The 26,476-nt window shown below is 39.1% G+C and overlaps 5 protein-coding genes across 6 annotated transcripts; all 5 read left to right on the top strand.

Annotated features, from left to right (window-relative positions):
* Positions 1–7,311: 7,311 nt before the first annotated feature.
* Positions 7,312–13,499, top strand: LOC141708413 (polyadenylate-binding protein-interacting protein 9-like). Of its 2 annotated transcripts, XM_074512034.1 has the most exons (10): positions 7,313–8,015; positions 9,511–9,621; positions 9,728–9,772; positions 11,085–11,157; positions 11,261–11,373; positions 11,490–11,549; positions 11,735–11,782; positions 11,855–11,923; positions 12,883–12,944; positions 13,054–13,499. In XM_074512034.1, exons 1-10 carry the CDS (start codon positions 7,713–7,715, stop codon positions 13,109–13,111), a joined length of 942 nt encoding a protein of 313 aa, XP_074368135.1. In that variant the 5' UTR covers positions 7,313–7,712; the 3' UTR covers positions 13,112–13,499. The 2 variants fall into 2 exon arrangements, with proteins under 2 accessions (XP_074368136.1, XP_074368135.1); XM_074512035.1 differs by lacking the exon at positions 11,735–11,782 and having other exon boundaries at positions 7,312–8,015.
* Positions 13,500–14,308: 809 nt separating this feature from the next.
* On the top strand, positions 14,309–15,268 carry LOC141700300 (uncharacterized). Its single transcript, XM_074504098.1, has one exon. It carries the CDS (start codon positions 14,309–14,311, stop codon positions 15,266–15,268), a length of 960 nt encoding a protein of 319 aa, XP_074360199.1.
* Positions 15,269–17,238: 1,970 nt separating this feature from the next.
* Positions 17,239–18,549, top strand: LOC141700310 (uncharacterized). Its single transcript, XM_074504110.1, has 3 exons — positions 17,239–17,330; positions 17,583–17,770; positions 17,888–18,549. Exons 1-3 carry the CDS (start codon positions 17,239–17,241, stop codon positions 18,547–18,549), a joined length of 942 nt encoding a protein of 313 aa, XP_074360211.1.
* A 171-nt stretch (positions 18,550–18,720) lies between these two features.
* Positions 18,721–19,599, top strand: LOC141700315 (uncharacterized). The gene is made up of 3 exons (XM_074504124.1): positions 18,721–18,933; positions 19,031–19,387; positions 19,504–19,599. Exons 1-3 carry the CDS (start codon positions 18,721–18,723, stop codon positions 19,597–19,599), a joined length of 666 nt encoding a protein of 221 aa, XP_074360225.1.
* A 4,476-nt stretch (positions 19,600–24,075) lies between these two features.
* LOC141700333 (uncharacterized) lies at positions 24,076–25,893 on the top strand. The gene has a single exon (XM_074504134.1). The coding sequence runs from the start codon at positions 24,076–24,078 to the stop codon at positions 25,891–25,893; it is 1,818 nt and encodes a 605-aa protein (XP_074360235.1).
* Positions 25,894–26,476: the final 583 nt, after the last annotated feature.

The raw sequence follows: 26,476 nt of genomic DNA on the forward strand, positions 1-26,476 counted from the left end.
TCCCAGCTCTATCGCCCACTTAATCAATCTCCCACTTGTCTTGGGACTGTGAATGATATTTCTCAGGGGCTGATTTGTTAGCACCTCAATCTGGTGAGCCTGAAAATAAGGACGCAGCTTTCTCGAAGCCATTACCAAGACTAAAGCGAATTTCTCAATAGTTGAATAATTCAACTCAGCACCATGCAAAATTTTGCTGACATAGTATACGGGTTTTTGAACTTTCAGTTCCTCCTTAACCAACACCGCGCTCAAGGCGCTCTCTGAAGCAGCCAAGTACAAGAATAAAACTTCATTCAAAGATGGTTTGGCCAACAACGGGGCCTGAGCCATATACTTCTTTAACTCTTCGAATGCCTTCTGGTTTTCCTCATTCCATACAAAGTCCTTGATGTTCTTTAGTGACTTGAAGAATAATAGGCACTTGTCTCTTGACTTGGAGACAGATCGCCCTAGCGCAGCAACCCTTCCGGTGAGTTTCTGAACATCCTTGACAGTTTTTGGTCGTTCCATGTCCAGGATCGCCTTTATTTTATCGGGGTTAGCCTCAATTCCTCTCTTTGAGACCATCAATCCCAAGAATTTCCCAGATCCTACTCCGAAAGCACACTTCGTAGGATTCAACATCATCTTGTGGTACCTCAGGACCTCAAAAGCTTCCCTCAAATGGGTTATATGATCAGTCTTTACTAGACTCTTGACTAACATGTCATCAACATAGACTTCCATAGTTTTTCCAATAAAGTCCTTAAAAATTTTATTCACCAACCTTTGATAGGTGGCTCCTGCATTCTTGAGACCAAACGCCATAACAAGATAACAGTAAACACCAATGTCAGTGATGAATGATACCTTTGGAATGTCATCCTTATGCATTTTGATCTGGTTGTATCCGCTAAATCCATCCATGAAACTCAGCATCTCATGCCCAGCAGTGGCATGAATCAAAGTATCAATCCTTGGCAGCGGAAAATAGTCTTTAGGGCATGCATCATTCAGATCAGTAAAGTCTATACACATCCTCCACTTTCCATTAGCTTTCCTCACCATTACAGGGTTTGCTAACCACTCCGGAAATTGGATCTCCTCAATGAAACCAGCCTCTAAGAGCTTTTCTACTTCCTATTTTATAGCCTCTTGTCTTTTCGGGGCAAAAATTTTTTCTTTTGTTTCACTGTCTTCCGGCTTGGATCCATGTTTAACCTGTGAGTAATCAATTCCGGGTCTATGCCTGGCATATCAGCTGCTGACCATGCAAACACATCACTATTTTCTTGCAAAAATTTCACCAACTTCCCTCTAAGGGGCTCCTCTAATGTGGCTCCAATGAAAGTCATCCTCTCAGGATTCTCGGGGTCTAAAGGAACCGAAACCAAGTCTTCTGCTGGCTTTCCTCTCTTCTCGTCATTTTCTCGGACATCCATATCTTCAATAGGAAGAACCTGCCCCCCGACTCCATCTGCCCTCAAAGAGGCCACATAACAGCTTCTAGCCATTTTTTGATCTCCTCTCTCTTCTCCAATCCCATTTCGGGTGGGAAACTTCATAACTGAATGGTAGGAAGAGGGGACTGCCTTAAAGGCATGTATCCCTGTTCTCCCCATGATAGCATTATAAGTTGAACTAGCCTTTACTACCACGAAATCCAACATCTGCGTTGCTTGTCTTGGTTCCGTACCTATGGTGGTTGGCAGTTTGATTATCCCTTCCACATGACATTCTACTCCAGCAAATCCATATATCGGCATGTCGGTTGGTGTCAACTGGGAATCATTATACCCCATCCTTAGAAAGGCGTCGTGGAGCAATATATCCACAGAAGCACCATTATCCACAAGAACCCTCTTAACCGGGCTATTTCCTATTATTGGTGTTATGACCAACGGGTCATCATGAGGAAACTTTACGCCCTCTAGGTCAGAATCATCAAAAGCCAATGTTACTTCTGTCCTGGCCCTCTTCGGGGCTTCTCCAACAATATGCATAACCTCTCTAGTATATGCCTTTCTTGAATTTTTGGACAATCCAGCAGCAGTTGGACCTCCAAAGATCGTGTTTATCACAGGTCCTCGAGGGCGTCGCGGTCCTCCAAAAATTGCATTTATAACCGGCCCTCTAGGTTGGGGATTCCGCCCCTGATCGTCTTGGTCCCTCCTACGATCTTCAAAGTTCTTCCTTCCATTATTATTTTTGTCCCCTCCATCTCCAGTATACTTGTTCAATCTTCCTTTTTGAATCAAAAACTCAATTTCATCTTTCAATTTCCTACACTCATCGGTGTCATGGCCAACATCCTTGTGAAACCTGCAATACTTGCTCTTATCTAGCTTGGCGGGATCAGCCTTCAAGGGCTTAGGCCAGCGAATATCTCTATCTTTCTCAATCTCCATCAAAATCTGACTTCTAGGAGCATTCAGCTTAGCGTATTCAGTGAACTTTTGCCCAGGTCCTCCCTTCTTGGGGGTTGAATCAGGGTTTTGTTCGGTTCTAGGATATTTGTCCTTTGCAATATATTCTAAATCAGTTTTCCGCTTCTTGCCTCCAGTGGGCTCATTACTTACTACGGTCTTCCTCATACTTTCTTCAACCTTGATATACTTCCCTGCCCTCTCTTGGAGCTGCAACATGCTTTCAGGGGGACGTTTGGCCAAGGACATCTTGAAAAACTCGTCCCTAGTTCCTTGTTGCAGTGCTATCATGGCTACCTTATTATCAAGGTCCGGGACTTTTAAAGCCTCCTTTATGAAACGATTCAGGTAATCTCTCAAGGATTCCTTAGCTCCTTGCACAATACTCATAAGAGATGCTGAACTTTTCTCATGGACTCTCCCGGTGATGAATTGCTTAATAAAAGCCTGACTTAACTCTCTGAACGATCCAATAGAGTTTGGGGGTAAGCGACTGTACCATCTTTGAGCCATACCCGACAGGGTTTGATGGAAGGCCCGACACTTAATAGCGTCATTCACGGGTTGCAGCAGCAATGCATTAGAGAATGTCCTGACATGGTTAGCGGGATCTCCAGTGCCATCATAGGCTTTGATAGTGGGCATCTTGAATTTCCTTGAGATATGGGCATTCATTATCTCTTCTGTGAAGGGTGGAGTTGGATCATCAGGATCTCCAAGGGGAAGGAGATTGCTTGGATTAGTTCTTGGGACGACAGCCCTTCTTCGTACCGGACCATCCAGGTCTATGACAGGAGGAGGATTTCTCCCCCTAGGAGGTATCTGGGGTCTGGTAGCCTGGTGAGCTTCCAAGTCACGCCTCAGCCTTTGGATCTCAGCCTCATGAGCCCTTATCCTTTCCTGCACTTCCTGGGGATTCGCCCCTTGGGTGCTTCGAGGGCGTTGCCTTCCATCGGCCATCGGCTCCTTGCCAGAACGTCTCCTTCTTGGGGCCACTTCATCATCCGAAGATTCGAAATCTCTCTCAGTGTAAGGACCAGAAAATTCCCGATCCTCGGGGATAGGAGCCAAACCTCGTATATAAGGGGGCGATTGCCCTCGTGCTTCACTTTGCCCAGCATATCCACTTTCTCCAACCTCGGGGTAAAGGGGCATCCCATAAGGGGGGTTAGTAGTAACAACAGTTGAATATTCATACCCGACGGGTCGAGAATTCACAGGTATATGTACTTGTTGAACTTGAGGATTCGTACCTTGAATAGTCGGGGGAGTCGTCCCTTGTGGCTGAGGTTGAGTTGCCCTTATCTGGGCTTCTGCTTGAGTAGATGCATAAGTTGAGTGGTGAGGAATCTCCACGGTTGACGAAATCACCTGAGTTGTCCCTGATGGTGTTCCCTCCTCCAGAGCGCTAGTTGTTCTCCGTGTTCTCGCCATGGTTGTTGTTCAGCTTCCCACAGACGGCGCCAAATGTTATGGATAAAAAACTAATATATATAATTGTTGTATTTAATACTAAGGAACGTGAGCTGCGAAGCTCGATTTGACTGCTCTTGTGTTTCGTAACTCAATCTGCCTTAACAAGATGCCTATGTACCTTGCTGATTGCCAAGGATCATGTCAAAAAACGTAGTTCTGATTTGTGGGGTGAGGCCCTTTATATATATGTGGGAGTCCTTGAATTGGACTTGGTATAGGAGACTTTGTGGTCAAGCCTCTGAATTAGGATAGACTTAGGAGTCCTAGGAAGTAAGAAGCTGATTCCTTATCTCATGAGGTTCCTTGGAGGCCAATCTACAAGGATTTATATCCCCATTAGGACTTATCTTAATAGCTGTTTTCTCCCTTATTTATTAATTACGAAATTAATAAATAATCAGGGTTTTTGGGCCTTCTTTGGTCCATCAGGCCTGATCTGGTCCATCAGGCCTGATCGACGTGTTAACCTTTCTGATGTTAATGTCATACATCTTCTTATTGGGTCTTGCAGCTCAAACTGTAACATTTAATTATATAATCAGGATTTATTTATCTCTATCAACTATAAATTTAAATAAATGAATTCAAGTATTTTTATATTAAAATTTTTAAAAATAATTTTTATTAATTCATTTAATATATAATAAATTAAAAATTATTAAAATAAGTTTCTGAAAAAAAATTTCTCCCCGCAACCGCCCATTCTCGGCTCCTAGTGGCGTGGGGAACGGGATTTTAGGGATACCAAAAAACTAAGGTGAAGGGAATGATTTTTTTTTAGAAACAACGTTAACAAAGAGCCTTTATTATTGTGACAAAAAAAAAGAGTCTTTATTATTTGAAGGATACCAACACCGATTTAACTTGGCATGTATTTTTTGGAGTAGTATCATCTATAAAATTATAATTATAATATATTTATAGATAATAATAATAATAGTAATTTTTTTGAGGAAAAAATAATAATTATTTTAAATGTAATCAATATACTCCCTTCATCCCTACATATATGTCCATTTTTATTTTTGAACAGTAAACATGATTATACTTTGACTGAAATTTGCATATACCATATAATTGAAAAAACTAATAAAAAATATATCATTAGAAAATATATTTAATCTATTTTAATATGAAACTGTCAGATTTTATAAATAAATAATAAATAATTTATAATATTTAGTCAAAATTAATCAATTTAACTTTTAGAAAAATAAAATGGACATCTAATGTAATCAGAGATGCAGGAGTAATTAAAAGCACATTATACATGTGTACATCTATGTACCATTAAATTATATACATTATTTTTCGGCATTCTCTTTATCCTATTCAATTCTATACATTACTTTTTAACACGTTTTTTAATATTTCTTTAAAATATAACTCTATAATTTTTTTTTAATTTTTTTTTTCTAAACAAAAATTTCATGTTTAAACTTTTATTTAAAATAAATAATTATAAAAGATATTATAAAATTATATTTTATAAAAATTTTGAAATACCTGCAAATAATAAACATGCAAATAGTAAAAGTATAAAATCTCACGGGAGGAGGTAATATTTCGGAGGTGAGTCCTCACAAATGCTGTCACACACGTAAATGAACATGACCACCACTGCTAGGGGTATATACGGATCGTGTTAGGCGGGTTGGGAGAATTTAGCAACCCAACCCAATTAATTCGGATTTTTAAAATTTCAACCCAACTCAAACCGTTTAAATTTGTAACCCAAACCAATTTGTATATTTCGGTTTGGTTCGGTTTGGATCGATTTGATCGGTTTATTAAATATACAAAATTAATATAAAAAATTATAATAAAACATAAGGTTTTAAAGTTTAAAACACTTTAAAATAGTTCAAAACAATATTACAATCCTCCATATTAAATGGTCTTAAACATCTAATTTTCGACATCAAAAGTACTAATAATATTGCTTACACTTTATATATTGGAATAAATCATAAATGCAAAAAATATAACATTAATCAAACATATGTTAATGAACTATAAATACGGAGGTTATAAGTTACATTTAGAGTTAGATATATATGGATCTATGTAAATGGCCTAAACATAATTTTGAATTAACTTATTAGCATGTACATATATATTTTAATCGGGTTGGGTTGGATTGGTTTAAAATTATCGAAAACCATATTCAACCCAATTAAATTGGGTTGACATTTTTCCAACCCAACTATATATCGGGTTGAAAAAAATCAGTTTGGTTCGGCCGAAATAGGGTCGGTTCGGTTTGGATTGGTCGCGTTGCCCAAACTGTGTACATCCCTAACCACCACCACTAAAAATGTTCCATCACCATCAGCTTCCATGAGTTTCTAAAATAACAGAGTCCAAGTTGAGTGCTTCCTTTTACTTATTTCTTGATTTTCCCAAACACGGCCCTACCGGACCATCTATCAATACAATCATCAATTACCCCTTCTGAGCGGTACAGTGATCGAAAAGCAAGCAGCTCGCTTAGGTATATATGTACATTTACAGTGGCTGGCTGGCTGCACTTCCGATTACCATAAAATCTGTACCATATACGACCCTATTCTGTTTTATCAAGGCAAATTAGGGGGACTGGTATATGGAAACCGTTAATTGTGGAGTCGAATCCAGTTTTCTCGACCATTTAGAAAAAAATGTTTGAATATGAAGTAAACATCCATGCGAAAATAATTGCTCAGCTTTGTCCCATATCATTTTAACCGAGATTATTTGATTTTTTTACACATTTTTAAAGTGATAAAAGTACTTGCACTTGATAAATAAATATCAATTCTATATCAAGTTCAAACTTAAATTCTAAACTTTAATTTGATATAAATATTGCTTAATTATGATTTTTTAATATCTCAATTCATGTGAGAAAAATAAAAAACGGTTAAAATGAGACAAAAGAATAATATATTTTTTTGAGGGAAAAAACAATGATATTATTTTAAATTAAAATTAGCTAAAAAATTAATATTGTGTAAAATATTAAAAAACAGAGAGAGTGTTATTTTAACTTACAAAAAGTTGGAATCTCAGGAAAAAACATATTTATACTGAATAATAGGGTACGATACGCTTATAAGCCTCCTCAGACCCGTTTCAAAGTTGGAGAGAGTATTAGTGAATATGTTTGCTTTTGTTTTAATCTATTGCATTTGCAGGTGTAATAAATTTTTTATGTTACAAATAAAATACTAATTACAATTTTTTTAATTATATGTTTATGAATACTTATTAATACATAAACTTATAATTTTAAATTAATAAAATTAATGTAAATAAAAGAGATACATCAATATTTTAAAATATGAACCAATTAAAATATATCAAAATTATAAATTTTCGAGACTGAGCTCACAAGCACGTAGAAATTTCGTTTCTATTAAACGAAAGTAAATGATTGAGGAAATTATTAAATTTACAATCCCAACAAACTTCACCAAGAAACAGTAAGGATGACATATCCTTAATAAATTGTTCCAGAAACTAACAAGAGCTTCGCCTTAAATAATCAAAGACGTTGTTAGCCTACATATCTCTACAGAGTACTATAATATATACATACACTTTTTGTGTATATCGCACTGGTGTGTTATAGTTCCAGAAAAACCACCTTCATCATCTGTGATCATTTTCTTGAAACCCCTTTATTTTTTAATCATACATATTTTTGAATAAAGATGATGAAATTTGAATAAAGCTGTCCTTTTTAATCTGTATTTCAAGAAACTTATATAAAGATTGGTGCTTTAATTCAGTTAGTTAATAAAGTTTGAGTCTTTTTGGGTTTTTGGTTTCTGGGGTTTTGATTTCATGGCTGCTGGTGCAGAAATGAATGGTGAGGCAGCTCATATAGCTGTTGACACAGAATCTAATGGTTTTATGATTAGTTCTGGTGGAAATGTTAATGTTGTTAAGGAATCTGATTCAAAACAGGAGTTTGGAATGCAACATATAGTGGATATGTTGTCCAATTTGAAGCTTAATCCTATGGCTAAAGAGTTCTTTCCTTCGTATTACTCGAATGATCATCGTAGTCCTGATCAGTTTACAGGAGCTTTCTTTGTGCCTGTTGATAAGAATTCAGGGAATTTTGGATTTCCTAATAACAGAAGGGTATGATCTGATTAACTTTTTAACTTATTTAAGCGAATTTTTTGTTGTCAGTGATAATTTTTGTTTTCATGTTACTTATGTAGATTTGATTCTTCTGATTTTCTATTGATACAGAATTGTCTAATGTTTCCACCATATGTGATGTGAATTTCTGGACTTTAATATCATATTGTTTAGGACTTAATGTGAAATTTATTTGCTTAAAAAAGAAAACTGTTTATCTTTATGGACCGATCAGTCTATTTTAGTTGGAAAAGAGTTTTGGATTGAATCATACATTTATGATGGGGAACCTAGGGTGTTTGGTATCAAGTTTGATCAGTTCAGATTTTCAAGTTTCTGTCATGTGCATTTAGCTTTACAGTCAGTTTTTTTGGATACAATGTTATTGTAGGCCGTAGGGATTGACGCAGATGATTGATAAACAAGAAAAGAAGAATTTTGGATCAATTATCAATGCATAATATTGTTCATGAGAAGGCGAAGTTTATGTGACTGACAAAAAAAAAGTTTATGTTTTCTGTGTTACTCTTTACTTCATGCTTTACATTTTAGGTTCCTAAACAATTTGCTTTATAACGCTTTCATGTGCTTCCTTGCACAGTTGTTGCTAACTTGCTATATGTATTCGTGTGATGTGATTATTGACTTCTTCAAAAGCCCAGTTTTTTCCCTTAAACTTGTCATTATAAGGTTTCCATTTTCGAAATTGATAATTGGGAAGAAGCAATATTTGTAAAATCATTTCATATGGTATTTGGCTCCCTGTCGTTGTTCCCCATAAGCTTCTCAAAACACAGTTTGTGTTTTTCAATTTTTTCAGGAAGAAGGTTTGATCAATGCAGTGTTTCCACTTTTTTGGGGGTATTATAAAATATTTATATACAAGTTAAGCTTCTGAAATTTAACTTTTTCATGGTGTTACATTAACATATTCAGGTTTTGAGGTGATTTGGACTTTAGCAATGTAGTCTTGTGGGATAAGTTAAAATTATAGTCCTCGACACATGCTTTGCTGTTGTTTGTAGTAAATTACTGTGACCCCAGAAGAGGGCATATGTGGTTTCAGTGGGCATATGGGTATTTACCTTCATTCTTTATGTATCTATTTCGTGCTTAGTGTCTGAAGGCCATGCCCATGTGCCCCATTGAGATATAGAAGCGGGCATTTTTGCTCTTCTAGTAGGCTTCTGGAGTTTTAAGTGACTATCTTCAGTAGCATGTTAATTAATAAATAAAATATAGGCTTTATGTCGGTCATTCCTCTCGCCTCACAAGTGCGAACTCCTTTATGAAATTTAGATTTTTTCTTTTTGCATTTTTTCCAAGCGATAAAGTGTAAATTTTCTTTTTAAGGTCTATTACCTTACAGATCAGATCTTAACAGGATAGCTCTTACCTTAAAATTTGTGGTTGCCTGTATTGAATTGCTCAAAAATATTATGTTTTGTACTTCTTGAAATTGTTAGTTTAAAGTCATTCGGTGTTCTGGCAGAGAAGAAATAGCTTTGGCCAGGGCAAAAGGCGTTTGAATGGAAGGGCTTATAGAGCTCAAAGAGAAGATAGCATTCGGCGAACAGTATATGTTTCTGACATTGATCACAACGTTAGTAAGAAACTAATAACAAACTGAAGATTGTCATTGATCAATCTATGCATTGTTGCATTCTATATGTTCTTGAAATGAACTTGTGTTTTCCTCTATGAAATAGGTGACTGAAGAGCAGCTTGCTGGTTTATTTTGTGGCTTTGGACAAGTAAGTCATATATGCACTTTTAAAGTAATTTAGATTCATTCTGCTAGAAGTTCATGTTACTATGATCAGCTTAGTAAGCCTCTTTAAGTATTTACAGTTTTTGTCCTAGTCTAAATGTAGATATTTATATTTACGGAGAAGAAATTTATAGAGCTTAAGATTCAAAGAAGAACTATTTTATTGTAAGAACCACAATTTTGCACTTTTTGTGTTTTTTGTTGTCCAACCATTTAGAAGTGCATAAAAAAGGTTCCCAAGTGTTAATTCACGAACTCTCCAACTAGTAACTTTAGATCTCACCTCAGGTTTCCGGACCCTCCTATCCCCAGTATTTATCGAATATTAATTTCGGACACTAAAGTTGACTAAAGCCCCCAAAGATGGCCTTTCGAGTGAGGGGAAAAGATATAATAGGATCCAATTAATCTCTCCTCATAAGTCTTAAGTCCTTACTCTTTAGGGTTTCGGGAACGTTTGTTACCTAACATCCAGTTCACTTTAGAGCGCTACTAATGTACATTCTTTTCCAAGTTTTAATTATTTTAACGGTTTTAACTTTCTACTGTTCATAGTATATGAACCTTCACATATTGAATAGAATGCGTGGCTTTCTTACTTTGCTCAACAGGTGATTAGTTCCCACTTGGCATAATATCTTTTGCGGAAATGAGTAGCATTAAATGATATCAACTCATATCAAGTTTTTTTAAAGATTTTTAATGTTCTTAATTCTTTTGTCAAACTGAGTAGGAATTATTAGTGGAGATGAAAGACAACAAGTTGCTTTTATCATTTATATCTGACAACTATACATGTTGGTCACCTGCAAGAGGATTCCATTTCGAATGCAGATGTATCTTCCTTGCACATTTTAGATTTTTGTGATAGAATATGCATTACGATTTACGAGACATCAAGATGTCCACAGGGAAACATATATGTGACGGAAAAGTTAAAGTAGATTTGGTAATGAGTGTAAGACTGTCAGCAGTAGTTTAGATGTTCTTGCTCTACTACTAAATTTTTGTCTTCGTAATTCAAAAATTCAGATGATCTGAAGTATAATGATATTGATATAAAAGCAAGGAAGAAGAAACCTTTACATGATTCGGCGAGAACCTTTTGTTTATTTTGGCTGCATTTGTTTGTGTGTGGCAATTGATGAAAGGAAATTGACCCCAAAATGGGAATTGAAACCACTAACCTTGAGGCTACTCCTAAACTTCTCAGCCACTTCACTCAACTCTTGGGTTTGGATGCATACTGTTCGTTATTGCTAACCTTGTTCAATTTTGGTGTACTTTGTTTGAAGGTTGTAGATTGTCGAGTTTGTGGTGATCCACATTCACATCTTCGTTTTGCTTTTGTGGAGTTCGCTGATGAGTGTAAGTTACATTTTTGAAATTTTGTTTTTTTATAAAATTGCTAACTTTTATGTGTTCTTAAAATGTTTGCAAATTTCGCATGTTTATCTGCAATTATTGGCAGTCTCTGCTAGAGCAGCTCTTAGCCTTGGCGGGACGCTGCTAGGGTTTTCTCCAGTCAAGGTCTTGCCTTCAAAAACTGCCATCCTTCCCGTGAATCCGACATTTCTTCCCAAAGTATGGATTCATCTATATGTTGTTTCGTATTCTTATATTGATTGCTGCTTCCTCCATTCTCGTGTTGAGTATCATAATTCGCGATAATGTAAATATTCCTAATGTTCTGAAAACAGTCGGAGGATGAGCGAGAGATGTGTGCAAGGACAGTCTACTGTACAAATATTGATAAGAAGGTGTGCGACACATATAATCACTTCTACTGCTCTATTTATACTTGTCCTGGAATCTTATATATTGTTTATTCGTAACTGTTCTTCTGGTATATTGGAGAATACTGTCGTAATGAGTTCTTTTATTTGCTCGGGTGAGTTGTTGTATCTCATGTATATCAAGATGATAAACTGTGCTTTCTATACAGATTTCTCAAGCTGATGTGAAGGCTTTCTTCGAAACAAGATGTGGCGAGGTCTAATGGTCCCTTGAGTGGAAATTTCTAGATGCTTCTTTGTCAATAATTGACTAAATTTGATACATGCAGGTTTCTCGCCTGAGGCTTTTGGGTGATCATGTTCATTCAACGCGTATTGCTTTTGTTGAATTTGTTTTGGTAAGTTTCTACTTGAACTGCATGGATGAAACCCTAATTTTTTTCCAGTTACCTACTTCCGTTCCATCTTCAAAGTATCTTCAATGTTCAGTTTCCAACTTTTTTCGTAGTATTGACGAAGCTACGGCAATTTCTGGTTGGTTTTACTTTTTATCAAATTCTTTTTCACGGGGCCGTAAGTGTTTATGGGTTGTGAAGATTCTTCTGAGGACCTAACAAATTTAAATTCGTTACAGAAAGTACTCTATTTAATGAGCTAGATTTTTGAATGATTGTAAGATCTTTCAGACTTTGGAAAGGTCTAAACCCTCTTTAGAAAGAATCTGAAGCCATTCCAGGGTGATTTTTCACCTTGAATGGCATTAAATATCAACTTTTAGTTGGGTTGTTTATAGGAGCCTACTTCTTTGCATAAAGACAACCCCTTTACTTGGTCACCCTACCTCTGTGCCGACTCATATGTTTAATAGGCGTAAATTTGTAAAAGTTTTATGTATATGTCAGGTTATGTATCAGGAATAAATGTTTGTGGATATCATATACATGATGAATGTACACACATGGTCATTTGTCGTGTCAGTTGATACAGAAAAAACAAACAGGGGATGAGTAATAAAATAAATCTATGAACATGCTGTTTGACCATACATATGTAGGTTGGTACTCCCTTTGGCATGAGCAAATTACTTCAATGATAAAGGAATGACTTTATAGGCCTTTCGGCCATCATAACATAGAAAGGCCACCATAACATACGCACGCGCCCACACTCCAAATATGGAAGTATACAAAGGGCCAAATCTTTAGTTTAACCGCCACTTTCATATGATGAGTCAGCAGCGATTTGATATGCCTGAGAGTTTTGTAATTGGTATCTTCCAATGTGATATATCATGTAACTATCATTTTATTTTATTTGGAGCATACCATTCTAACCTGGTTTGATATTTTGTTTGCAGGCTGAGAGTGCCATCATTGCTCTGGATTGTTGTGGACAGGTTATGGGATCCCAACCTGTCAGGTAACGACATATGCTGTGGTAGTTTTTCTTCAGTATCTTGTTAATAAAATCATTTGGTTCCCTTGTTCTCATAGTGATTATCATTATTATTTATCGTCTACTTCTGTAGGGTGAGTCCATCTAAGACACCTGTGAGGCCACGAGTTCCTCGCGCTGGTATGCATTAAATGAATATCGCAGTCCAAGATCCGTTGAAGGAATGAGGTTTATGCACAGCAAGAGAGAAATGATACACTTTTTGTTGTGATGAAGTGGTGTTGAAACTTTCTTTGTTTCAATTATTTCCATCTTTCCATAGCGAACAGTAACTCTTTCTACAAGCGAAACATCTTGTATGCCTCCCTACTTTTCAATTGAAGTGTTGAAGGGGACCATACAGATGTTGAGTTTCCTTTTTTTCCTTTTTTTTCAGTTTATATTCCAAACATAACGACGTCCTTTGATTGCAGAAACTGCAATTTACTGCTAATGGTGTTAGTTTCGGTAACACTATTCTGTGACTGACTGTAACTAGCAAGTCCAGCTCATGCTTATGCAGATGTTTTAAATTTTTAATCCCGTTGCTGAGTTTCCAACCCAAAATATTATCGATTTGCTTGCTCTTATTTAAAATCTTAGCATCTGAAAATTGTGGTTCATGATTTTTTTCCTTAATGGTCAGAGAAGTTATTTTTTACTTATTTTGTTAACTTAATTAAAATCTACCTTTTTAGGACATATTAAGAACTTAATTATAAGGGGAAAAAATGATTGAAGTGAATATGGCATTCTGAATCACTATACAATGTCGTTGCAAATGTGTTTGAAGATGTCAGTCTTTTGGGCTTTCCTGAGAATGTTATCTGTCTGAGGACTGTAGTACAGCCGTAAATCTATCTGGAGTTTAGCTATGGTATCATGTTAAGTATCGAGTTCTTTTAAAATTTGGAATTCCAAAGGCAACCCAACAATAGCTATGACAATAAATTTCCAAGGTAAGCCGTCGTAATCGTGTGTTATAGCGCAGTTGATTAGCTCTTGCAAGTGGCCTTGTACCGCAAGTAATAAGGAAGACGCATTAAACGACAGGAAAGATTCTTTGGAGAAAGTTCCCTTTTTTCCCCCAAGTTTCTATCTTTCTCATTCATTCTTTAATTCTTGCAAGACGAAGGATGTAACCTATTTCATTTCTACCCAGCCAACATACGTCATTCGGCTGCTCTATTTCTTCATTAATTGTTGTTCTTTTTCATATTCAAGCTAATAAACTAGTAAACTACTAGTTGGTGGATAGTCTCATCTATTGATGAGTTTTGTTGTCTCATTTATTGATGAGTTTGTTTTAATATTTCGTTTTGGTTCGGGTTGATTCATTTCTCTGTTTCATGGCGAGTTCATCACGAGGCAAGGATCTGGATGAGGCATACGCAAACTTTTTTTTGAATAGCGATGACGAGGAAGGTCTTATTCTGGAAGATGTTCCTGAGAACGATATTAAGAAAGGGATGGAAAGATGTTTGGTGGGAAGCTTTGTAACTAATAGAAAGGTGAATTTCATGGCTATGCAAGATACATTTTCGTTGATCTGGAGACCTGTTAAAGGCGTGTTCATGGAGGAGACCAATCAGACTAACATGTTCCTGTTTAAGTTCTTTCATGATCGTGATATGCAAAGAGTTTTAGACGATGAACCATGGACTTTTAATCAACAAGTCTTACTGCTTAAAAAGTTTAATGTGGATGAACAATTGAAGGATATAAAGCTTTCGGAGTTATATATGTGGGTTCAAGTTTATGATGTTCCTATTGGTTTCAAGTCAGAATTTATTTTGAAATCCATAGGTAATTTCGTGGGAAGATATATGGAATCAAATTCAAGGAACTTTAAGGGAATGTTCAGGAATTTATTAAGAATCAGAATTGCTGTTGATATTGGTCGTCCTTTAAAGAAGCAAATGCGTATTAAGAAACTAGGGGGAGAGTGGATATGGATTCAATTTAAGTATGAACGTCTCCCATCATTTTGCTTCTACTGTGGGAAGATAGGACATACAGAAAAGTTTGGTGAGGTCCTGTTTGACAACCCTCAAGGACATGAAGTGAGGAAATACGATAGTTCTTTGCGGGCACCATTAAGAAATCAAGGTGTAAGTAAAGAAAATCAGTGGATTCGGGGGGTAGATGGGGCAGTGTTAGTTCCGGCAAGGACAAACGATAAGGAAAGGGACGATGGAACAGTGGAGGTACACAGAAAGGAAAGTAGCTTGATTCACGTAGAAGATAATTGTATTACCAGGAAATCAGGAGTAACAGAACTACTAGGCGAGAATAGTGGAGGGGATTGAACTAAGATGGTTACAGTTGTGGAGCCAAAAAATTTGGTTATTTTGAACGATAGGCGGGAAAAAGATTTTGTTGAGATGGGGACAGATGGGCTTTCTATTACGGATCCTAAAAGACGCAGAGTACATGACCCAATAATGGATAGGCCCAATACAGACTCGAGTGCAGAAGATTACATTATGTCAGACTCTCAACCATATAATACAAATGATCCAAAAAACTTGATATTGGCGGGTGCTGCAAGGCAGGCCCGCCAGACATTATGAGTACTCTCAGTTGGAACTGCCGGGGCATTGGGCTTCCTCGGAAAGTTCAGTTCCTTATTGACGTGGTGCGTCAAGAACAACCCATTTTTATATTTTTATGTGAAACAATGGCAAAAAGATCGAGACTGGAATGGGTGAAGAATAAGCTAGGGTTTGAAGGTTTGATTACAGTTGATCCAGTAGGTAAAAGTGGTGGTTTGGCGTTAATGTGGAAGGAGGAAGATCAAGCGGAACTGCTGGGGCTCTCACAACATCACATTGATATTAAGGTTCGTATTACAGACATGAATGAATGGTGTCTAACGGGGATTTATGGAGAACCTGATAGAATTAAAAGACGTGATACTTGGGATCTTATTCGCAACTTGGCCAGGGATGCAAACCTCCCTTGGTGTCTGTTGGGTGATTTAAATAACGTGGTGTCAGGAAATGATAAGAGAGGAGGAGAACCGTATCCTGAATGGCTGATAGATGGCTTTAATGAAGCCATACATGATGCTCATCTGGTGGACATAGAGCTATCAGGACATCAATTTACGTGGGAACGTGGCAGGGGTACAGAAGATTGGATTGAGGTAAGGTTGGATAGGGCGTTAACAGATGAGAATTGGTTGAACAATTTTCCCATGGAAAAATTATATAATCTTGAGGGTGCACCTTCTGATCATAGTGCTATCTTACTAAATCCTCAAGTTATTAACCGTAGAGCAAGAGTGTATCGTTTCAGATTTGAAAATGCATGGCTCACAGAGCCTATGTATGAGCAGCTGGTTCGAGAAGGATGGATTGAGGGCCAGGAGTCCAACGTGCAGTAGAAAATCAAAAGGTGCAGTGATAAGTTGGCAACTTGGGGGAAAGAAATTATTGGTAATTTTTCTGGTCGTATTAAGGAATGTAAGTTAGAGTTGAAAAGGTACAGGAATGGGAGGGATACAGTTTCTAAAGAGAAGTACGATGAAGCAAGAATAAAACTGGATAGTATTTTTAATCAAAGAGAGATTTTTTGGAGGCAGAGGTCTAAGCAGTTATGGTTGCAAGCAGGAGACAAAAATTCGAAGTACTTTCATAAGACTGCTAGTGCACGCAGGAGGAATAATCATATTCAAAAAATTCAGGATGACAATGGGAATTGCCTGGACTGGGAGCACGGTTTACCTAAGCTGATAATGGATTATTTTTGTAACCTGTTTGCTGCAACTGAGTCTGACTGGCAAGCAGTTGTTGAAGGCGTCCCTAGTACAATCACCAATGCTCAGAATGAGGAGTTGCTCAGACCAGTAGTAGAAGAGGAGGTGAAAGAAGCTCTTTTTCAAATGAATCCAGACAAAGCACCGGGGCCGGATGGGATGACCCCGTCATTTTTTCAAAAGCACTGGAAAATAGTAGGAAAAGATGTGGTGAAAGTGGTGCAAGATTTCTTTATAAATGGTACTTTACAATCTGATCTGAATGCCACAAATATAGTCTTGATTCCAAAAAAGAAATGTCCTATTTTAATGAATGATTTATGACCGATCTCCCTTTGTAATGTGTTGGTGAAAATCATAACTAAGGTGGCTGCGAATCGGTTGAAGAAGACACTGGAATCAGTAATCTCTGATAATCAAAGTGCGTTCATGACAGGAAGGTTGATATCAGATAATGTGATGGTTTCGTACGAAGTTATGCACTACTTAAAATGAAAAAGGAGAGGCAAGGAAGGTCATATGGCGATTAAGCTCGATATGAGCAAGGCCTATGACATGATTGAATGGGGTTTTTTGATAGCGATGTTGAAGAAAATGGGCTATAACGATTGGTGGGTGCACTTAATTTTAACTTGTGTTAGTACAGTCTCGTACAATATAACACAAGGAAATAAGGATATTGGCCCCATTCTTCCAAGTCGTGGAATCCGTCAAGGGGATCCGTTGTCGCCCTATTGGTTCATTATTTGTGCTCAAGGTTTTTTATCCTTAATCCAATAGTATGAACAAAATAGATGGATTCAAGGAATTAAAGTATGTAATGGAGCACCAAGTATTACTCATATGCTTTTCGCGGACGACAGTTATTTGTATTGCAAAGCTAATGAGACAGAGGCTGATCATGTGTTGACATTGTTACAGAATTTCGAACGGGCATCGGGGCAGAAAGTGAATCTTAATAAATCAGTTGTATTCTTTAGTTCGAATATTATTGAAAGCAACAGAGCTCGATTATGTCAGAGGTTAAGCATGGAAGAGGCTGGTGCAGATTGTAAGTACTTAGGCCTCCCAAACATAATGCAAAGGAGTAAGGTTGCTACTCTGGGATTTTTGAGAGGTAAAGTGAAGAAACGGGTATTGGCTTAGGATGGGTTTTTAATCTCTCAAGGTGGGAAGGAGATTTTAGTTAAGTCTGTGGCACAGACTTTGCCTACATATGCCATGTATGTTTTCTTGTTGCCAGCAGAGATTCATAGAGACATTGAAAGAACTATATCTAAATTCTGGCGGAACTCGAGAACGGGGGATAGAAAGGGGATCCACTGGATGAGTTGGGATCGGTTAAGTAGGCATAAATCAGTTGGAGGGATGGGGTTTCAGGACTTTAAAGACTTTAACTTAGCATTACTGGGGAAGCAAGGGTGGCATATTTTGACAAAACCTTCGAGTTTGGTGAGTAGAGTGTATAAGGCTCGTTACTTCCCTACTGTCAATTTTCTCGAAGCTAAAATAGGACATAACCCTAGCTACATCTGGCGTAGCATTTTGGAAGCAAAAGAGTTGGTGGCAAGTGGTATTCGTTGGAAGGTGGGAACAGGAGAGGACATTAATATACTCAGTAAGCCCTGGTTACTTGATAGTGAGAGGCCATACATTGAGTCAGATTCAATTGCCTTGGAGAATAATAAAATTTCGTCTCTTATGAATGTGAACCAGAGAAGTTGGGATGAGGAGATTCTCAGGGACCTGTTTACTGAACGGGATCAAGAGTGCATAAAGAAAATAAATATAGGAGAGTATGGAGAGAGGGATGAGTTATATTGGAACTAGGAGAGACATGGTTATTATTCAGTAAGAAGCGCCTATAGGTTACTGCAGGTTCAGAAATCTTACTGGAGAATGTCAGATAATAACAGCTTTTGGAAAAAAAATTGGAGAATTAAGGCCCCGGCTAAGATTCTAAATCTGGTATGGAGATCTCTATCTTATTGTTTACCTACAATGGTTATGTTGCAGCAAAAAGGAGTAGAAGTAGAGTCAAGGTGCCCAGTTTATAAAAGGGAACCTGAGATTATTGATCATGTTTTCTTGCATTGTTCGGTGGCAATACAGTGCTGGCAAATCGTTATTCCAAATGTGCAATGTACAAGAGTTACTTTAATGCAGTGGTGGGAGTGTGTTTTGAAAACCTGTGATAACCACAAGAAAGCAGAGGTAGCAGCAGTGTGTTGGTCATTGTGGCAGGCCAGGAATGAAGTGGTTTGGAATAAAAACAAATACTAGACTCTATGTTATAATTGCAAATGCAAAGCAATACCTTGAACAATGGAGATATGCCCAAAGTAAGGTTTCGTACTCTTTATTCCCTCAAGCAGTAGAAGGGGATGGAGGTGATTCTTGGGTGAGGCCACAGGAGTTAGCAATCAAGGTGTCTGTAGATGCATCAATATTCAGAGAGATTAATGCTTCAGGGATAGGTTTAGTTGCTCGTGACTCAAAAGGGGAGATAGTCATGGCTAGAACAGTTGGTGTGAATGAGGTTTTGGATCCAAATATGGGTGAAATTATGGCTATAAAAGAAGCACTTAACTGGACGAAGAATACAACATGGCAGAACATTACAGTCGAATCAGATTGCTTGGTTGCAGTGCAAGCAGTTCGAAGCAAAGTGCCTATGATTTCACCGTTTGGGCTCATAGTTGAGGAGTGTAGAAAATGTTGCAAGAACAAAATACAGTGTTGTTATCATTTATTAAATGATCTGCTAATATGGTAGCACATTAGCTAGCTCGTGCATTGTATTCTTCTCCAGATCGGTATCTCAATAGGAGTTCTGTTCCTATTGTTGTGGGTGTTGCTTTGGAAGCTGATTTATGTTAATAAAATTTCTTGTTCGTCAAAAAAATTGTTGTTCTTTTCGAGCACAAGTTTATGTTTATAAATAATTACTGTAATCTATTTAACGTTTTTAGCGTCTTTTTTGGCAACGTTAAAATAGTATTGGGTATAAAAATTTATTACATGAGAAAATATGTTATAACTAAGCAAAAAAACCCTACAAATCCCAAACATATTTGAAATATCCCCGCATATACATAGTCTTGCCTCTTACGCCCCCCCAACAAATGCATACCTCGCTTGGTCTAAACATATTTGTAGGAAAGGCTACACTTAAATATATTTCTAAAAAGAGGGGTGCTGATTAGGATCATAATCTTGGGAGGAAAAGATGTCTTACAATCATGATGAAAGTTCTTATGATGGAAGTTTCAGGAGAGGGCGAGGGAGGCCACACTCGCCATGAACCCTACGTGCCCAGAAACATGGTAGATCCTCCGAGAGATCCAGATATGGGAGGAACACCTCCAGTTCTCATCAGCAACGCTGATATCTTGGAGCAGTTTTACCGCATGGGGGATACTCTGAACAACTTTCACTCAAGGTTGAGTACGGTGGAGCGTCGCAAGACGAGGAGGGGTCATCATTTTCCCCGTTATGGCCACGCCGTAGGAAAAGCACCCATAGTCGAGGGAGATGCCCAGGCCAGCGGAGAAAACTCGTGAATCATTCCATGGCTCTTGGAATATTTTGATGATGTAGAGCATATTATGGAGCTTGTCGATGAGGACACTGACGGTAGAGAAAGGCCTCGTCTTGATAATCAGCTGTACCACACCCACATAGGTCTGGGCATACGATGGACGAGCGTCGTTGTACGAAAAATATTCAGAATCAAGATGAAGAAAAAAGAGATTTTTCAACCCTAAAGAGGAGACTTGGCATAAGGTTGGAAGATGATGATTTGAGAATGTTGTTGCTAGAATGGCAAAAGGAGGGAAACGGTGGAGAAGCGAGGCCCTGTGATACAACGCGTGTGCCCCCTACATATCCAAGAGATGATAGGGTGCGGCACCGCGATCACGAGCGTGCCCCTCCACGTGGAAGGTTCGGAAATTATGGCCGAGGCTGTCAAAGGAATGGACGAGAAAGGATGGGATACCAGCATGAAAGGGCGCCATACAATGGAAGAAGAGATGGCGCGCCCTTTATTGAAGAAGCCCCTGTCATTGTTCATGTAGCTTCCTACAATGCTACGGGCAATGGATCCAGGACGTGTCCTCATGACCGGGATGGTACGCGAATTCAAGAAAGGTTGCAAAACAATGATGAGATATCGGGACATGGTCAATATTGAGATGGATGTATATCAGGTACCAGACTTGGCACAGTGCCGTATTCAAGCAGCCACCTTTAGAGAAGATGCTCAACAATGGTTCCAAAAACTTGGTCCATGGGTGATCACATCTTGGGAACAGATGAAAAATTTGTTTCTAACTCAGTTCCAGGCTGCGGTGAAGTATACGCCGCCTGTTACCACACTGGCCAATGTGAAACAGAAGGAAGGAGAAAGCTTGACCTCATACTTCAAAAGGTTCAATGCAAAGTCTATCTTGGTGAGAGGCGCGACTAATGAGACACTAAAAATACTTCTTATAGCTGGTCTGCGCGTGGGAACAGATTTTTGAAAATACCTACAAGGAAAGGACCCTGTATCGTTAGCTGATGTACTTGCGCAGGCAGAATCCTTCAAAGCGATTGAGCAATCGCTTGTCGAGACAAAGAAAAATGATAATAACCACAACTCCAAGGGGCGAGCTAAGAGGAGAGACAGGTCCGTGAGTCCAGATTATCGGCGGAATGCCCGAAGCCCTAATAGGGTGAACGTCGTGAACGTGCGGAGAGAGTGGAGCCTACCGTCAAACTATGAAAAGAGAAACCAGACCGTCTGACTTCGTGGCAGAGTAGAGACAAGAAAAAATATTGCGATTACCATGAGTCTACCAGCCACGACACCCACAAATGTCTTCACCTAAAAGATGAAATTGAAGAATTGATCAAGGCTGGATATCTGGGGGAATGGATTGATAAGGTGAAATAACGCAGAGGAAGCGACGACAAGGGAAAAGATGAAAGGCATCCCACACAGGCAAAGGATGTCGAAAAGACAGCGGAGGTTAAGTTCTAAAGGGCCGGAAGTATTCGGGCAATCTTCGGAGGACATCCATTTGTTGGTGATAGCAATCGGGCGTTGGAAAGGAATGAAAGAGAGGCACGACACCCACCACTCATCAACATTCATAGCTTGGAAGATAGACCTCCAAAAATATTCAAAGGGGAATCTGCTGATATTACATTCAGGGAAAGAGAGTCAAGGTGGGTACATCATCCCCATAATGATGCGCTGGTAATAACTATGCTTATTGGGGAAATGAATGTGCATTGAGTCTTCTTGGACAACGGCAGCTCTGCGAACATCCTGTATTACAGCACATACAAGAAATTGGGTTTCTCAGACAGTGACATGAATTTTGAAGACGCACACGTCTACGGTTTTACTGGAGAGGTAGTAAGGGTTATGGGTTTGGTTAGGCTTCCTGTCACGCTTGGGGAAGGAGCTCTGTCTGTCACTCAAATGATAGACTTCAAAGTGCTGGATCAGGACTCTGCGCACAACGTGTTGGTGGGCAGACCTTGGTTGCGAGCGTTCAGGGTGATAACCTCGATACATCATTTAATGATAAAGTTCCCAACACCTAACGGAGTGGGCAGTCTGAGAGGGTCGCAATACGAATCACGTGACTGCTATCACAAGGCTGTCAATGAATTTCGCAGGAGAAGGTATGAGGGAAAAGATCTCTCGTTTGAAGATGCGGTGGACATTCAGGAAAAACCAATTGGAGAGGTTCATGTCCATTATTTTATGGAAGATCCAAAGGAAGAAGAAACTCATGTCACCAAGACCTCCTATGCGATGTTGGGGAATGTTTCGAGGATCCGTAGTGTGGAGAAAATCATGGTGAATCATACAGAAGGGATTATGCGGAAGGAGGTTAACGGAGAAAAGTTGGAAGGAAGAAGTGAGATTTTACGAAGCCTAGAAAGTAACCTCAAGGTGGATGTTCCTCAAAGGCAGGACGCGCCCTTGGAAAGTGAAAATGGAATTGAGGTTGATGCTCCTCAAAACGAGGGCACCCCCTCCACACCTGCATTGCGTAAAGCCATGCTTTATCCTGAGGTAGATGCTCTCGTATATAGAGATGCGCGCTCGAATACGGGAATGGAAGTCGAGGACCCCCGGGACTTTAATTTTGATCTGGATCCCAGGATCCTTATGCCTGCCGAGAAAATGGGGCTGGCCGAAGACACAATATCTGTTCCGGTCGATAAGGATGACCCAAACAAGGTTTTGAAGGTGGGATCTCAACTAAGTTATGAAATGAGGGAAAAGCGTACCCGGTTTCTGATTAAAAATCTCGATGTCTTTGCATGGAGTCATTCAGACATGGTAGGGATCGATCTAGGGGTAATGTGTCATCGGTTGAACATTTTCCCTAATTGCACGGGCATACGACAAAAACGTCGCCTGGTGAGCGGGGAAAGGGCGATAACATTAAAGGAAGAGGTAGATCGATTGTTGGAAGTTGGTTTGAATAAAGAATCTTTTTACCCCGAATGGCTTGCAAATCCGGTGCTTGTGGAAAAACCAAATGGGAAATGGAGGACGTGTGTAGATTTTACAGATCTCAACAAAGCTTGCCCAAAGGATAGTTTTCCGCTCCCACGAATTGATCAGTTGGTTGACGCGACGGCAGGGCACATACATCCTTTATCACTGATAGAGGGTTATATTGCTATATAGGGATGCCATTTGGATTGATCAACGCTGGCGTGACCTACCAACGGTTGGTGAACATGATGTTCAAGAATCAGATTTGGAGAAATATGGAGGTATATGTGGACGATATGTTGGTAAATTCCAAAGAGACAAACGATCATATCGAACACTTGATGGAAATGTTTAACATTCTAAGGAGGTATCGCATGAAGTTGAATCCACAGAAGTGCATTTTTGGTGTAGAGTCAGGCAAGTTTCTTGGGTTCAAAGTCAATCATAGAGGAATTGAAGCTAACACTGCAAAGATCAAAGCACTGTTAGACATGAAATCTCCCACCAGTGTAAAGCAGGTGCAAAGCCTAACTGGAAGGATCGCCGCGTTGAACCGATTTGTCTCCAAATCATCTGACAGGTGCAAAGAATTCTTTAAGGCAATTAAAGTGGCAGGGAAAGACTTTGTATGGACACCATAATGTGAAGAGGCTTTTAAGAGGATCAAGGAACAACTGGGGAAACCTCCCATGTTGTTAAAACCATTAGATGGAGAATCTTTAATCCTATACCTTTCCGTTTCTGAGTATTCAATCAGCGCTGTGCTAGTAAGGGAAGAGGATGCGCAACAGTCACCAGTGTATTATGTGAGCAAGTGATTGCATGATACTGAAACTCGCTATACAAGTATGGAGAAGCTGGTTTATGCCTTAATCCTCGCGTTAAGGAAGCTACGCCCATACTTCCAGGCCCATAGAATTGAATTTCGTTCATCTTATCCTCTACGTCAAGTCCTTCACAATCCAGAATTATCGGGGAGCATGTTGAAATGGGTTTTGGAGTTGGGACAGTTTGACTTGGAATACATGCCCCGTACAGCGATTAAAGGGCATGCCTTAGCCGATTTTTTGTTGGAATTTGATTCTACAGTTGATGATAAGGCTTTGGCTGTGCTATATCTCCCTCATACTGAGGAGTTTTTAGAGGAGTTTCCACATCCCTGGTGGACTTTGCATGTGGATGGGGCGGTTAATAATGAAGGAGCAGGAGCGAGCATAGTACTCGTGTCTCCGGAAGGTCATCATCTGATGACTGCAATTCACTTCAAATTTTATGCAACGAATAATGATGTGGAATATGAAGCATTAATCAATGGTCTGAAGATCACTTTGGAAATGGGAGTGCGGAACATAATTGTAAAAAGAGACTCGGAGTGGGTGGTAAACCAGGTGAATGGGGGATTTCAAGATCGAGGGCCGCGGACGGAATTGTACTTGAGGTGCGCGCAGCGCCTGATTGGAAAGTTTAAAGAGGTTAGGCTAGAATTTGTACCGCGGAAAAAGAACAGCAACGCGGATGCCCTGGCAAAAATGGGATCCCAGCAGGAGGCCGTGTTGTTGGGATCTATACCCTTAGAAATCCAGGAGATTCCTAGTATCCCAGAGGTTGAGGTGATGCAAGTAGATGAGGCTCACAAGGAAACATGGATGACGCCCATTCTTGCTTATATTCACAAGGGAGCACTTCCTGAGGATAAGTTCAAGGCTAGACGATTCTGCTACCAGGCCGCAAGGTATGTGGTTTATGATGAAGTTTTGTATAAAAGGGGCTTCAATCAACCACTGCTCAGATGTGTCGATGAAGAAGAGGGAAATTACATCTTAAGGGAAGTACATGAGGGAATCTGTGGTAATCACTCGGAGGGTAACTCGTTGGCAATGAAAGTTTTGCGCCAAGGTTATTATTGGCCCACTATGAAGGAGGATGCCGCAAATTTCGTTAGAGCCTACGATCGCTGCCAATGTTTTGCGAATTACTCATCTATGTCAGCGACGCTCTTGACGCCTATGGTGAGCCCATGGCCATTTTCCATATGGGGGATTGATCTTATTGGGGAGTTACCTAAGGCTATAGGAGATGTCAAGTATGCAGTGGTTGCGGTTGATAACTTTACTAAATGGGCAAAAGCTATGCCACTGGCGACTATCACCGCGAAGAAGATTAAATATTTTGTCTTCAATTCTATCGTGTGCAGATTTGGAATTCCTTACAAACTTGTCTCTGACAACGGAAAGCAGTTCGATAGCAAGGAGTTGCGACAGTTGTGTGAGGATCTGAAAATTAAGAAGGAATTTGCAGCGGTCTATCATCCTCAAAGCAATGGGCAAACAGAGGTCGTGAATAAAATAATAAAGCATACCCTTAAGACAAAACTGGAGGAGCGCAAAGGAAATTGGCCTGAAGAACTCCCAAAAGTGATGTGGTCCTACAACACTACTCCGATATCTACTACGGGGGAAACTCCGTTTATGTTAACTTATGGGTATAAAGCTATGGTCCTTGTGGAAGTTGGCTCAGGGTCGCTTCGTAGAGATCATCACACGGAGGAAGATGCAGAAATTAACCAGAGGATTCATTTGGATCTCTTGGAAGAGGCAAGGGAAAATTCCCAGCTAGGCTTGTGGCATATCAACAGTGTGCTGCAAAGTATTACAATAAGAAGGTAAAGGGACAACTGCTGAAGGTAAGAGATCTGGTGCTCAGGAAGGTGATACCAAACATAAAAAATCCCCAATACGGAGTATTTTGAGCTAATTGGGAAGGACCATACAAGATAAAAGCAATTTTGTGGAAAGGTACTTATCACCTTGAAGATTTGGAAGGAAAGCTGGTTCTACGAGCATGGAACGCGGATAATCTTCAAAAGTATTATCAGTAAGGCGTGGCTTTGGCCCCTTACATATCATGTTTACATTATATACTTAGGGTTGTGCCCAAATTATAGGCTAGAAGTAATAAAAATCCTCCTAGCCTAGGGGGTAGTGCATGTACTACATACCTTGAAACTAGTTGAAGGACCATTTTTCGAATAAATTCCCCATAGAGCATAGTAGCCATTGGACTGGTGCACTTTTCACACTAGAGCACATTATTAATAAAAACTTTGAAACATTTCCAAATGGTTGTTTGCTTGTAAGTTTGCTTGGTTATACGACGCATCCTCAACACAGGACGCGCCCTGAGAAGTAGTCCTTTATTTATAATTGCAAAAGCACGATTTGTAAAGGAGAAACTAAAGAAAACTCAGGT

This window comes from Apium graveolens, chromosome 2 (assembly GCF_009905375.1).
Source record: "Apium graveolens cultivar Ventura chromosome 2, ASM990537v1, whole genome shotgun sequence".
Classification (NCBI taxonomy): Eukaryota; Viridiplantae; Streptophyta; class Magnoliopsida; order Apiales; family Apiaceae; genus Apium; species Apium graveolens.

What these genes read in the sequence shown, in the direction of transcription:
- LOC141700300 (XM_074504098.1), top strand. Translation starts at nt 14,309, where the DNA reads ATGGCGAGTTCATCACGAGGCAAGGATCTGGATGAGGCATACGCAAAC.
- LOC141700310 (XM_074504110.1), top strand. Translation starts at nt 17,239, where the DNA reads ATGGCGATTAAGCTCGATATGAGCAAGGCCTATGACATGATTGAATGG. An exon ending in AAAATGGGCTATAACGATTG is followed by an intron (nt 17,331 to 17,582) that starts GTGGGTGCACTT and finishes CGCGGACGACAG; the next exon opens with TTATTTGTATTGCAAAGCTA. An exon ending in GGAAGAGGCTGGTGCAGATT is followed by an intron (nt 17,771 to 17,887) that starts GTAAGTACTTAG and finishes TAATCTCTCAAG; the next exon opens with GTGGGAAGGAGATTTTAGTT.
- LOC141700315 (XM_074504124.1), top strand. Translation starts at nt 18,721, where the DNA reads ATGGTTATGTTGCAGCAAAAAGGAGTAGAAGTAGAGTCAAGGTGCCCA. An exon ending in ATAACCACAAGAAAGCAGAG is followed by an intron (nt 18,934 to 19,030) that starts GTAGCAGCAGTG and finishes GCAAATGCAAAG; the next exon opens with CAATACCTTGAACAATGGAG. An exon ending in TGCAAGCAGTTCGAAGCAAA is followed by an intron (nt 19,388 to 19,503) that starts GTGCCTATGATT and finishes GTAGCACATTAG; the next exon opens with CTAGCTCGTGCATTGTATTC.
- LOC141700333 (XM_074504134.1), top strand. Translation starts at nt 24,076, where the DNA reads ATGGAGAAGCTGGTTTATGCCTTAATCCTCGCGTTAAGGAAGCTACGC.
- LOC141708413 (XM_074512034.1), top strand. Translation starts at nt 7,713, where the DNA reads ATGGCTGCTGGTGCAGAAATGAATGGTGAGGCAGCTCATATAGCTGTT. An exon ending in GATTTCCTAATAACAGAAGG is followed by an intron (nt 8,016 to 9,510) that starts GTATGATCTGAT and finishes GTGTTCTGGCAG; the next exon opens with AGAAGAAATAGCTTTGGCCA. An exon ending in TATTTTGTGGCTTTGGACAA is followed by an intron (nt 9,773 to 11,084) that starts GTAAGTCATATA and finishes CTTTGTTTGAAG; the next exon opens with GTTGTAGATTGTCGAGTTTG.